Source organism: Furipterus horrens, unplaced genomic scaffold (assembly GCF_987537825.1).
Source record: "Furipterus horrens unplaced genomic scaffold, mFurHor1.1.pri manual_scaffold_13, whole genome shotgun sequence".
NCBI classification, from domain to species: Eukaryota; Metazoa; Chordata; class Mammalia; order Chiroptera; family Furipteridae; genus Furipterus; species Furipterus horrens.
Window position 1 is genome coordinate 2,177,336 of NW_028327183.1, and position 13,299 is coordinate 2,190,634.

Below are 13,299 nucleotides of genomic sequence, written 5' to 3' on the forward strand. Positions count from 1 at the left end.
CGTTTCTTTGAGAAATTGAAGTGCTGATTGCTTTGGGGAGGCCCTTGCTGGGGGGGTGGGGAGGACACAGGGGGAGGGGACGTGGCCTCTTCTGCCTCCTGCAGCTTATTTAATGCAGAACGATGCTGGCAGACACTGGCTCAGAAGTCTTCCTTTCCTAGGCGTCCTTGTGAGACGAGTTTTAACGATCATAGAATAAACCTAAATACGGGGATGGGTACTTCAAGGAATAGAGTTATCGTTTTTTTTGAAACAGGCAGCAGGCAGCAAGCCGTCTTTCCCTATAAAGAGCTAGCAGGTTCTGGGCTGATTTCCATTATGGTCTCATGATACACTAGTAGTTGAGTTTTCCTCTCAGTGGTCTAGGCTGAATACCTTAAACATCAATTGTCATGATTCCAGTTTTCATTTCAATTTTTTGCTGCAATGAAATCCTTATAACTAGATTACGATGCAAATTAAAGTACAGCAAAATCTTAACGGTCTTAGTGTTCACCCAGAGATACATTCTTCTGGTTTTGCATTACATAAGAAACTAATAGTCCATGAAATACGCGGTATACGCGGTAAAGTTAATCTTAGCATAGACACGAAGCATTTTAAGCCAAACTAGAGAGGCTGAGTAGCGTGCTGCCTGATGGGTACAGGTAGGACCTGCAGCGCGCTGCACGCCGCCTTCTCCTCGGTCATGTTAAACGTGCGTGTTAAAGTCGGTTCCCTTCCGTGTGAATATACTCACTATAGCAGGGCTGTGGCAGCCTGACACTCGTCCTATACAGCTATAAAAAATTTTTATTTTTTAAATTTATTTAAGAGAGAAAGAGGGAGAGGGAGAGAGAAGCACTGATTTGTTGTCCCCCTTTTTGATGCATCACTGGTTGATTCTTGTATGTGCCCTGACCGGGGAATCGAACCCACAACCTTGGTGCATTGGGATGATGCTCTAACCAACCGAATCAACTGGCCAGGGCCATCCTATGCTTCTTCTTTTTTTTAATGTTGTGTTTATTTTGTCTTATACCTCTTAATTGAAGACATGATTCTGCCCCCAAGGGTCTTGGTTGGCTCTGTCTTCCCAGAGACAGAGTGCTTTTCTGGAATGCTTGACAGTTAGACTTGGGGTTGGTTAGGGACGTGTTCGTGAAATATAGGTTAGCTCTGAACAGCCATGCTTCCGAAGTCATTTATTTTGGTTATAAAATTCTATCGCAGACCTGTTAGCATCACTCCTCCGTAGCGCAGGGTCGAGTGTTTGCGGAGATTTGATGCCTCTTCCGCGCGCCCGAAGGAAGGCTGCTTCCTCGGCTGGTTGGGATGACGGTGTTCGGTCTCCTGGGGCCTTCAGTGCTGTTTACAGCTCAGATGCCACTCCACTAACTTTTTATGTTACTTCAAAATCACTGATGATTTCAGTCGCTGATTTACACTCCCTTTGTGGGGCGCCCATCCTCGCGTGGATCGAGAGGGTTCTGATGTTAACCTGACAACGCCGATCCGTCGCAAAAGCCTTCATTTCTTATTTTCTGACCAGTCCCATGCTCAGTGCTGAAGGAGCTTCAAAACTGGAAGGCTGGGCCCTGGCCGGGTGGCTCAGTTGGTGGGAGCATCGTCCCGTAACCGAAAGTTTATGGGTTTGATTCCTGGTCAGCGCACATCCCGAGGTTGCACGTTTGGTGCCTGGTCTGGGCACGTATGATCTCCAGTGCGGGCACCTACGATCCCTGGTCGGGGCACGTACAAGAGGCAACCGATTAACGCTTCTCTCTCGCGTCTGTTTCTCTCCCTCCCTCTCTCTCTAAAAAGCAATGAAAAAATGTCCTCGGGTGAGGATAGAAAAAAAGTTTAAGTACGGGGACGGGCAGATAGTTCGTATTTAACATCTGGAAATATTCCGTTTGAGTCTCACAACAGCCCTGCGAGGTTGCACAGTTTCCCCTGCTGTACAGATGACAAGACCTGGCCCAGAGGGGGCCCACGTCCTAGGAGTCGTGAAGCAATGTTGCTGTGATTGTAGCCCGGGTCTGACTGTTTGTAAATCGGTGTCCTTTCCAAAGCCTCTTGGGAATTAGGACAGTCTCCCGAGGGGGAGGGGCGGTGGAGAGCAGGCGGCCCTTTCAATTGATTGAACCTTGGGTATAATCTCCTTCACTGAAAATCGCAAGTTGGCTTGTAAAGTACATGACTCAGATTCCACGCAAGTTTGGTCAGTTCACGGTCCTGTTGTAGGCCGGTCTTCACAGAGGGCAGTTCTTCCCCACAGAACCTCAGGACAGCCTCGCGGCCAGTCACCGGCTGTGCGGCACGAGTGGGGGATGACAGTGCCGTCCCTCGGCCCGGAGTCCCCGGGGTCGGCACCTGCCGGCGTTTGCTGGGGGGGAAACCAGTGTGTGTTCGTCATTCGTCATCTGCAGAAGCATGGCTGGGTTGTTCTGGTGGTGGATGTTTTTATTCCTAGTCATCTGACTTTACCAATTCATAGTTTCCTGTGGGATTTTTGTTGTTGTTGTTGTTTTGCTTAGCATTCAAACTCTGTTCATGCCTACTGTACAAAGTGTTATCGGGGCGATTTTTAATTAGTAGTAATAACGTTCCTAGTGAACGCATCGCAGAACTTTGCCAAGACCAGGAACACCGACCAGGTTTCATCAAAGTGTAAATGAGAAGTGGAAATTACTTGATTCCATTTTTCCAAAGGCTGAGTGGCTTGAAAGTGTTCTCTTTGTGAGACTTGTGTAGAATAACATATACCCAGCAAAGTGCCTAATGCCACAGGTTTTTACAAGTATAATAACAGATGCCATGATAAAATGAAATCTCTCTTATAAAGGTTAGGAATGGTGTATAGCGAAGTCCCGCCCCCATGTAATTCAATTAATATTGAACTAAGACCCTGTCATTTAACTCAGAAATTTGGGATTTAAAGTTTTCACTTGTCATATAAGCGTGAAACAGTGGCTCCAGGTTTCTCTTGAGAAGTCTGATGTGTTCAGATTCGTGGTACCCTTTATACGGTGACTGCCCTGCAAGGCTGGCTGTCCACATTTATCCTGGGGATCCGTAATTCTCTAATCGCACCCTCTTTGCTTTCATTCACGCCCTCCTTTATGAGCAGCGGAACAGCAGAGAAGAAGACAGCCCAGGACAGGTTGAGTTACTTTATGGTCACGGCTTGGGCGCTGATGAGTGAGTCTTATTTCCCTCCATCTGCCTTGATGAGTCACCGTGTCATGGCAGCTGATTCTGAGTAACTCCTGGCAGGCCTTAGATATCAGAGGACACGAATTCTTTTTGTTCAATAAATATTTATTGGGTGCTCACTGTGTGCCAGACGCTGCTGGCATTGGGGTTAATGACAGAATGATGCGGTTCCTGTTGAGAACATTCGATAACATGCCGCTGCTGAAGGCGCCTCTTCCATAAAGAGGAGTTCCGGAAACGTCTTGGGAAGCTTGGAATTGCTCGGGTACAGCTCTGGCCTCGTAGGAGCCGTGGTGCTGTGGCCAGGAGCTCTGCTAGACGAAGACTAAGAACAGGAGAGAGGGAACGGCTGCCTGAGACACTGGTGTTCATAAGGTCAACACATGGGACATCAGCCGGATGTAACAGCTTTAAACGGGTTTTATAGGCTGTGCTCCTTCTAGAAAGGTCACTGGGAGGACTTAATTCGTTTTATTAGAAATGAAATAGGAACGGTGGAGTGGCCTTTTCACATCTTATTTGGATAAGTTGAGTAGGCAAATTTTACTTTATAAAGCCATGTTGTTTCGTATTTGCCATTCCATATTTTACACTGACAGTACATTTCTTCCCCAGCTTGCCATGGAGACACATGCAGACTTAAAGAGTGGAGGGTTTGGATGCACCGTGATGATGATGGGTGGGGGTGAAGTAGGTAAAGGTACATGCGTGTGTGCATATGTACATGTACATACAGTTTTGGAGCAGGGTGGTTGGTGTTTAAGGCAGAAAATGAAACCCAGGACCAGGGCTCTTTACTCCGCTCAGCCAGACATTTGTGTGGGCTCCACGGTGCGGGAGGAGCGCCCACGCAGCCTGCCTTCCCGGGGCCCTGCGCCCCAGCACAGACGCCCACTCGGTGGCCCCTGCTGGGTGCCTCGGTGCGCACCGGCCGCAGAGCTCCGCCGGGGTGGGGACGCGCGGCCGTGCATGCGAAGTCCCCTGTGCCATGTTGGTGGCAGCCACTCAGAACCTCCCTTTCTGATTTAAAAAAGTTATGCACCTAGGACATGAATACCTGCTTGTATAATATGTAGACGGTCGGAACTATGCAGAGTCAAACTCAGCATCCTCTCCCTAGTAACAATCATTTTTAAGTCTGGTGTGTGTCCTTCCAGACTTTTTAAAGCACTTACTCTATCTCTGCTGTGTTTCATAACCAGCTCCCCAAATTCCTGAAAATTTAATGTTTGACTCCCCCGCCCGCGCCCGTACTCGCTGGCGCCAGCGTACCTGGGTACAGGACGTTTGCCTTTGGTGTGCGATGGCAAACTAGGAGCGGTTGGGTGAGCCGTGCCGTATCAGCACCCGGGAGGGTTTAGCTGCCCGTAGCCTCTCGTAATTTCCATGAGTGCTGTGAAGTGAGAGGGTCAGGAGCCAGGGGTGGCTGTGTTTCATGGCCCCACCTTTATAAACCGCGCAATGAGGCGCTCCCCGTCCTTCGCTGGGGGCCACTGGTGTCACCGTGGGGACTCTTTCAGAAAACCTCTTCCCTCGGATCTGGCCACGCTCTGTTTCCTGTCTTCCGCGCAAACCCTCGCTCGCCACGGAAGATGATGGGGCCATTGCCTGCCTGTGCGGGTCCCCCCTCACTCCGTGGTCTTGGCACTCGGCCTCCCCACGAAGGGGCTCCCGCTGCTGTGGCCTTGCGCTGGCCTGCTGGACGTAGCAACTTTGTGGACATGAATGCTTTATTTTTTAGAAGTAACAGACTGTTAACACATCAGCACAATCCCCTCCCCAGACAGGTTATAGGCATGTTCTTGTGCCGTGTTTGCGGGCTCTATGATGTCGTTCCCTGAACCCAGAGGTGGACTCGTGGCCTTGAGCTTGTGATTTCTGAGTGCCTCTCACATGAGCTGGGGACATTACTTAGTCTGATGGCTGAGGGTTCGGATGGCTTCCTGTCCTGCAGCACTTGAGAAAGTCAAGTGAACGCTCTTCTGTGCCTGCTTTGTGGCGAGTTAGCCCGGTGACTGTGCGCCCTGCAGTGTCGGGCATGGTGCGCTGTGACACTTGGGAGCAGCCCCCACGGCTGAGGGGTAGAGGCCATGAACAGGGCCAGGGCTCTCTCTACCCGGGGACAGTGGGGGCTTCAGAACGTCAGTCGGAGAACTTTGCGAATATCTGTGGAGCGGCCCAGTGTTCTCTTTTCTCCTGGAGCGTTGTGGGCTGGCAGCTGTGACAGGAAATGGCCTGATGCGGCGTGGCCCCAGTCAGGATAAAGTCTGGGTTTCAGGGTGTGTTAGGACCTGGGTTTCTCACGCAGAATGGGAGTCGTGAGCTAGTGCCTAGCACCCGAGTGCGGGTGCTTCCTGAGTTGTGGGGGCTGGTGCGCTGCATGAGTGAGTTGGCTTTGCGGTGGGGTGAGGGGGTGCATCACGCTCACGCCCTCGGGACTTGTTACGGGGGCTCTTTCTTCTCCTTCCTTCCCCACCAAAGATGTGAGCTGTAGTGGGTACGATAGCTCACCCATCAAAACGAAAACTAGATTGTGAAGTAGTGCTTCTTGGTTGATCTAGAAGTTTTCTTGGTTTATCTGGGTGGCGATGACTGAATCTGATGACTTTTCATTTCCTTTTAGGCTCAGTTTATGAACCTCTTCAGAGCATTCATCTTCCGAGACCTGATAATGAGACCCTGTGGGATAAGCTGGATCATTACTACAGAATCGGTGAGCGGAACGGGGGGAGCTCGTCCTCGCTCTGCCCAACTTGTGCCATGTACGTCCCGTGACAACCCCGTACATCCCGTGACAACCCCGTACATCCCGTGACAACCCCGTACATCCCGTGACAACAGCGTACATTCCGTGACAACAGCGTACATTCCGTGACAACCCCATACAGCCCTTGACAACCCCGTACATCCCGTGACAACCCCGTACATCCCGTGACAACCCCGTACATCCCGTGACAACAGCGTACATTCCGTGACAACAGCGTACATTCCGTGACAACCCCATACAGCCCGTGACAACCCCGTACATCCCGTGACAACCCCGTACATTCCATGACAACCCCGTACAGCCCGTGACAACCCTGTACATTTCGTGACAACCCCGTACAGCCCGTGACAACACTGTACATTCCATGACAACACGGTGCGATCCGTGACAACGCTGTCCTCTTGTTTGGATGCTGTGGCTGTTCAGCGTCCAGGCAGCTCTGTGTTCCAGCTGTGTAGCGGTACCGGGACTAGCAGGCGTGCAACAAGTCGTAGCTGCCCTGTGAATAATTGTAAAACTGTCACCAATGCCTCTCATGCCCTTTGAGCCTTCCTGGACATGACCAGCGTTGAGGACCAGAGGCTTTCCTGGTTAATACGTACAGAGGTTTTGGAGGCGCGTTCCTTGCCCATTGACTTCTCCGTGGTTCCTGGCGGTCCCGAACCTTGTGTAACCATTCGCAAGTCACTGAGATAAAAAGCTAACCTCAGGGACTGTTCTGTTTTTGCCAGTCCCGGCCTGGAAAATGTTGTTTTCTTTGTGAGCAGACAACTTTGACATGCGTGTGTGGGGTCCCTTTGTTCCTCGGGCCGAGAGCTGCAAAGCCTGTGAGCTTTCTGCCCGTTCACTTCCTGGGCCGCATGCTCAGCGTGGCGTGGCCGTGATGTGAGAGCTGACCGATCCGTTGCTCCCGAGGGAAGGGTTTGTCTGTGTCAACTTTACGTAAACCCTGAATTCCACTTATTTGGGTCAAGATTCTGGTGCACATGTTTATGTTGCACTTCCATGATCTTCGTAGCCGTAACTGGCTAAAGAGGTGGGCTGCAGTGGCTTCCCGTGGCGTCGTTTCTGCGTCTGTGCTGAGATCCAGCAGAACGGTCAGAGCGGGAGCAGCCCGGGGAGCCCACGGGAAGGGAGGCTGGACAGTTCACGCTCTTTCTCGCCTTCGGTTGCAGTCAAGTCGACGCTGCTGCGCTACCAAAGCCCCACCACCGGCCTCTTCCCCACAAAGACGTGCGGCGACGACCAGAAGGCCAAGGTCCACGAGAGCCTGTACTGCGCCGCGGCGGCCTGGGCGCTGGCTCTCGCGTACAGGTGAGCTTGTGTGTGCGCTGCTGCGCGCCGCTGGGCCCGGGGCACGCTGTCCACCCGCACAGGCTGGCCGGCCGTCTGTGGCTCTGCCGCGGCCTCACTGTGTGCCGTGGGGCCCAGCTGTCTGTGGCTCTGCCGCGGCCTCGCTGTGTGCCGTGGGGCCCAGCTGTCTGTGGCTCTGCTGCGGACTCACTGTGTGCCGTGGGGCTGCTCGCAGCTCCTTTTAGATCGCTCAGTCTTTTAGTTGCCCCGAGGGTTCACATGAGACCAGGTTAATGTAGGACCCAGGTGTCTCATCTCCAGGCTTGCAAATCAGCATTGGATTTGGGCAGAAGGAGCTGCCCAGTCTCATTAAGGGGGTTGGTGTCTATCACAGAGGGAATTGATGGTGACTGAAGTTTACGGAAGATAAAGATTTGTTCAAAACCGCCCTAGTTAATGATAGAGGCAGCGTGGGGACCCCTTCCCGCCCCCCGCCCCCACCCCAGGTCAGTGTTTTCTCCCTGCACCTCACTCAGGTGCCACTTGCTAAATCTGGTTGAAAGTCAAATAATTCTTTTATAAAGTAAAAAAAAAAACAACAAAAACCGTGTACGATAGAGAATTTCTCCTTACTCTGCTTATTTTATTGTAAATCGAAAGCATCCAGCGTGGGTCCTGATGCAGTGTCAGGGTCATGCATTTTAACCGTTGAGATTAGGGTTCTGAGTGTTAACGTTCTGCAGGTGCCCCGTGCACGCGCTCCTGATCTGAAGTTCATATCTTTCACGCCAACACGAGTCCTCAGTTGTATGTCGTTGACGTGCTGCCCCTGTAAAGGAAACGCAGGCCCTGAGACCACATAGAGCGGCTCGTTACGGGGCCACTACACGCGTCTCTTCACACATTCCACGGGAGCTCAGTCTCGCATCCCCGAGTGTCCACCGGCCACTGGTCTGGGGAGCACAGGGCACCCGTGGCAGCTCGCCCGGGGGTCAGGCCAGTCATGGGGCAGACTGACGTCAGGCGCCTTCCGACGTGACCCAGCGGGAAGCACACATCACCCGCGTTCACTTCCTGCCAAAATGCGTACATGGATCTACTATGAATGAAAAGTCAGACAAAGTCAGGTTGTGGCTGTTTGCAAATCAACTTGCCTGGACTCCTAAAAGAGTGTAGCTCTCATAGAAGATCAGAAAGTCGGTGTGAAAACGGGTAGATTCAGGAAGACCAAAAAGTATGACAGCCTGTGCGACACATGGTTCTTGACTGAATGTGACCAAGGATCGTGCATTAAAGAGAACGGTGTGGAGTGTGTGTCGGGGGTGATTGGGTGAGCTCGATGTGGAGTGTGTATTAGATCACGCAGCCTCGATGTGAAACCCCTTGGGTGTGAGCGCGGTGTTATGGTTACGAAGGAGCGTTCTTGGTTCCAGGAGGCACTTCTTTAGTGCGTAGTGCTGAGGCAGTTTGTGGTTCACTTCCAAGTAGCTCAGAAAATAAATTGCAGGTAGAGAACGCAAGCTGGTTTTCGCAACTGGTAAGTCCAGGGAGGGGTAAAGGGTTTATTCGTTGCAGCATCCTTTTGGGTTTTCTGTATATTTAGAATTTTTCTAATGGAAATGTTGTGGGAAAATTGCTTAAAAAAAGTCAAGAGGATAGGTCTTTTCCCATGAGACTTTACATATCTGATAGATACATTAACAAAATAAAGGATAAAAAAATGATCTCAGTAGATTTAGGAAAAGCATTTGACAAAATCCAACATCCTCTTTATAATAAAAACACCAGAGTGGGACTGGAAGGGACACATCTCAGCGTAATCAAGGCCACGGATGACAAGCCCACAGCCCACATCATCCTCGGTGGTGAAGAGCCGGTAGCCTTTCCTCTCAGATCAGGGACAGGACGAGGAGGCCCGTCACCGCCTCTGTTCAGCACAACCCTGGATGTCCTGGCCACAGCAATCAGACAAGAAAAAGAAATGAAAGGCGTCCGATTGGAAAGGAAGAAGTAAAACCCTTATTACTTGCAGATGACAGGATCCTATATGGGGGGAACCCTAATGACTCTGTGATAAAAACGAGTAGAATGAATAAATGACCAGTAAAGTTGAAGGACACAGAATCAATACACAGAAATCTGTTGCATTTCTATACACCAGTAACAAACGATCAAAGAAGAAATTAAGAAAGTGATCCCATTTACAAGTGCATCAAAGGCATAAAATACCTAGGAATGGATTTAACCAAAGGGGAGGGGGAGGTGCCCTCCTGCAAGACACCATCCTATTCCTTCCTGTGCCACATTTGTCACTGGCTTTGGAGTTGAATATAATCGGTGACCCAGTTAGAGCTACTAAACAATGGCTTCACCAAATATTATTCGGATTTTGTTGTCCTCGAAGTTTGCCTGGGGGGAAGCAATGCACCAGTGATCGGGTTCTAGGGTCTGCTTTGTTCACTAGTGGTATGTTTATCAGTGGGGAATTCTGGCTTAGATATAAAATTAAGACTTCTTATTATAGACATATCTGATCAATACTTATCTAAAACCTGTGATCAATAAATTGGCTGGAATTAAATTTAAAGTTGCTTCATTTAATTCTTTAAATTAAAAGTATTCTCCAGCTCATATCAAAACTTGAATTTGCATACATATAGCTTGCTGAAGAAGCTGAGTTGCCAGTGCTTGGTAGAAAATAGAGGAATTATTTTGGCTCACTAGACTTATAAATATATCTGATGCCTAAATGTTTTACTCAAACGCGACTGCTCTTTTATTCCCTCATTCAGAAGAGACTGTTATGGCTACTGTTTCATCTGCAGGAGAAACAGGAGGACTTCATTAAAACAGAAAGATCCTTTCTTGTGGCTGAACTATTCGGGAATACTTTCATCTGGGTTTGATGCTTGTTGAAATTAGAGACAGAGAATTATTTTAAAGACAGTTTTAGGAAACTCGATTCTGGGCTGTTGTGCATCATGATGGTGTTTTGGAGGAGAGAGGAGAGGGGCACGGATCGCGTCGCTGAGCCCGCTGCTCCCCCGTGGCGTCGTTGCCTCCGCGTGCCAGTCGGGGCCCCTGCCACCGTGCTCTGTCCGGGTCACCTCGGTTGAAACCCTCGTGTCTGACGGGGGTGAAATGGAGCGCGGAGCACAGTCGCGCTGTGTCACGGCCCTGCCCGCGTAGGAGGGAGGAAGGGTGGCCTTTTCCTGCCACTCACCCTGCTGTGGCCCTCATTCTTCCCAGGGGCGGGTGGCACGGGGGCTCACGCCAGTGGGCTCGTTAGGGGCCCCGGCGATGCTTCTCGTCAAGCGGGGATGGTCGCCTCACATCTTAGTTGAGAAGCAGTGAAACAAGGAGGAAGAGCCCCTCTACCTTTCAGTACTGGGGGGCTCTCATCTGTAGTAGGGGTGCAGGAACAGCTGAGCCAGGCTCATAGTTAGATTTTAGCTGTTCTTTCTTTTCAAAAGCAAGTGATGTAAACGGCGGTCACTTGATTTTAAAGTAAGAGCTGAGAATGTGAACCTTCAGGCCCAGACCCACCATGTATCATATTGGATGTGTGCTTAGTCGGAGGTGTTCTTGGCTGAAGTGCCCACCTTTCATTATGAAATCGTAATTCTTTAATAACACGTGGCAGAGCAAAGAAGGCCTGTGCCTGCCTTAAGCTGTGCTTCCTGGAACCCAAGTGGCCATTGCATAACAGGGATTGTTGTTAAAATTGCCTCTACCCTGTAACGGCAAGTTTAAAAAAAACCTTCTGGTAGAGTTTTCCAGTATAGAAACATCCTTTAGAATTTCAGCCAAGTCAATGTGGAAAGTATCGTACGCTATTTTTGAAGCAGTTGGCTTGCTTCCTTTAAAGAAGGAGAAATCTGCACAAGATTCATCATAGGACTTTTTCTGCAGCTCCTCCGCCTCTGCTGGGCAAGCGGAGAGCTTCCCTGTTAAGAGAGTCGGGAGGTGTTGCCAGAACTGAGGATTAGCCAGATAGCTGAATACTTAATTACGAAAAGCTCTGCTTCCTTTCCAGTCCTTTTCCAGCCCCTTTCACGAGTTATCTCTCCTCCACAGGCGCATCGATGACGACAAGGGGAGGACCCACGAGCTGGAGCACTCGGCCATCAAGTGCATGCGTGGGGTCCTCTACTGCTACATGCGGCAGGCCGATAAGGTGAGCCGCCCGTGCGCGCAGGGGGGTGGGGGTCCGCTACTGCTACATGCGGCAGGCCCATAGGTGAGCCGCCCCGTGTGCGCAGGGGGGTGGGGGTCCGCTACTGCTACATGCGGCAGGCCCATAAGGCGAGCCACCTCGTGCGCGCGGGGCCTTGCATCCTCCCGCAGGATTAGCTTAACCCGGAGAGCGGCGCGTCCTCGGAGGGAGAACATGCCCTCCAAGGTGAAGCCGCAGCCCAGGCAGGGAGAGAGGTTCCCACAGCCTTTGCCCTCCCGGCCCGCGGCTTTAAAACAGCGGAACTGAAGGAAACGCCTGAGTGGGGCCGACTGCGGGTTGCGGATTGTTACTTAGGCTTCGGTGTGTCTGTATTTTGTGTCTGGTGTTTGCCTGATAAAGACCCAGTTTCTCGGGAACCTCACAATATCCGTAACCCTGCCCAGTATTATGTTCCTCGAGAAAAGCCTCGGCAGAGCCTCCGTTGGACGTGTGGCTGCTCTGTCTTAAGTAAACTTCGGTTTAAAAACGCCCCACTTTGCACGGAAGGAGGAAGGAATTACAGACGTGGGAGCAGCAAACCGTGCAGCGCTAGGTGGGAACCACTGAGACTTTGTGAACCGTGAAGCTCCGTGCGAATGTAACGAGTCAGTCCCCTGCTTACCTCCCTCTCTGTGACCCCAGGGCCCAATATAATGTGTCCGTATGTGCGCATGCACGTGTCACGTGTCCCCAAGACACCCCTCCAGGGTAACACCCCCCAGAGACGCACACCAGTAATTCTATGGGAATTTTGGTTAGTAATATTTTGTATGTTTTTTATCATGTGAATATTATATTGTTTTAATTTATGCTTGAAAAGGGTAAAAGATGATGGCCCGTTTGCTTTTTAGGACCTGTATCTGAAGTTAAAACTTAAAAACAAAATCATCTATATCCTGTCACCAAAATGTGGCAACAAGAAAATGTTACTTGGCAGAAGCAGTAAATTTATTCACAAGCTGATGACAGTAGAGCTTTATGACAAACCTGTGATTTGCCTACTGAGACCTGCCTTTGCAAATCGTTGTCATAAAGGTTTCTTGACGCTTGGGATGGAGAGCCGTGTCGTCCTGACATACATGAATTAAACTAGCAGGCCATGTATATTGAAGTAATTACGGTGAAAGTTACTTGTTTGCTGTGTGGAGTTGACTGTGTACTTGACATCATTTCATGAATGACTAATGGCTCTGAATTCGACTTTTCTCTCCAACAAACACTGAGAGCCAGGAATTTCATGTGGTTGCTGCACAAGCTGATCTAAATTAGAATTGTTTATCGAAAGGACACAATATGATATAAAGTCTCTCCTTTGTGGCTTGCTTTAGTCAATTCTAAATTTGTCTTTCTGAATATTCTCCCCCTTACCCACCAGCCTTCGCAATTACGTTTTCTTCTGAGTGCAGCCTGAATGTGACTGAAGCCGTCTTGAATTCCATAAATTACGAAGGAGAGGCACTTCTTCCTTGTGTGTGCAGTGGTGGGTCATTAAAATCAGCGAGCCGTAAGAACGTGTGGACGGCACTGGGGTTAGGTGTTTATGCGTATCACAGAGCGTGGGGTTTGAAATCTTCAAGCGTTCTCCTTGGTCCCCGCGCCTGTGGGAGCAGGGCTGGGGGGCACCCCCGTGCCGCCCTGCCGCCTGCACACCTCCCCTGCCCCCGGGCCCCCCTTTCCTTCGTGACCCCAGAGAGGCAGGGACTGCCGCCACAGTTTAAAATGTGCAGTATGCATAGTTTTGGCCTTCCTTTACGACTGCAGGAAGCCCATTTGTCCTGTTCGCTTGCTGTTTGACCCAACGGCTCACCTCTGTCTTCTCGAGTGA

The 13,299-nt window shown here is 50.4% G+C and overlaps 1 protein-coding gene across 1 annotated transcript in view; it reads left to right on the forward strand.

The window, feature by feature from the left end:
- Window positions 1-13,299, forward strand: part of PHKB (phosphorylase kinase regulatory subunit beta) — an 81,654-nt gene that overhangs the window by 10,081 nt on the left and 58,274 nt on the right. Inside the window, exons 2-4 of the mRNA XM_090261252.1 lie at window positions 5,822-5,911; window positions 7,141-7,279; window positions 11,336-11,435. Of these exons, the coding sequence (XP_090117378.1) occupies window positions 5,822-5,911; window positions 7,141-7,279; window positions 11,336-11,435 (329 nt within the window). The remainder of the gene's footprint in view (window positions 1-5,821; window positions 5,912-7,140; window positions 7,280-11,335; window positions 11,436-13,299) is intronic.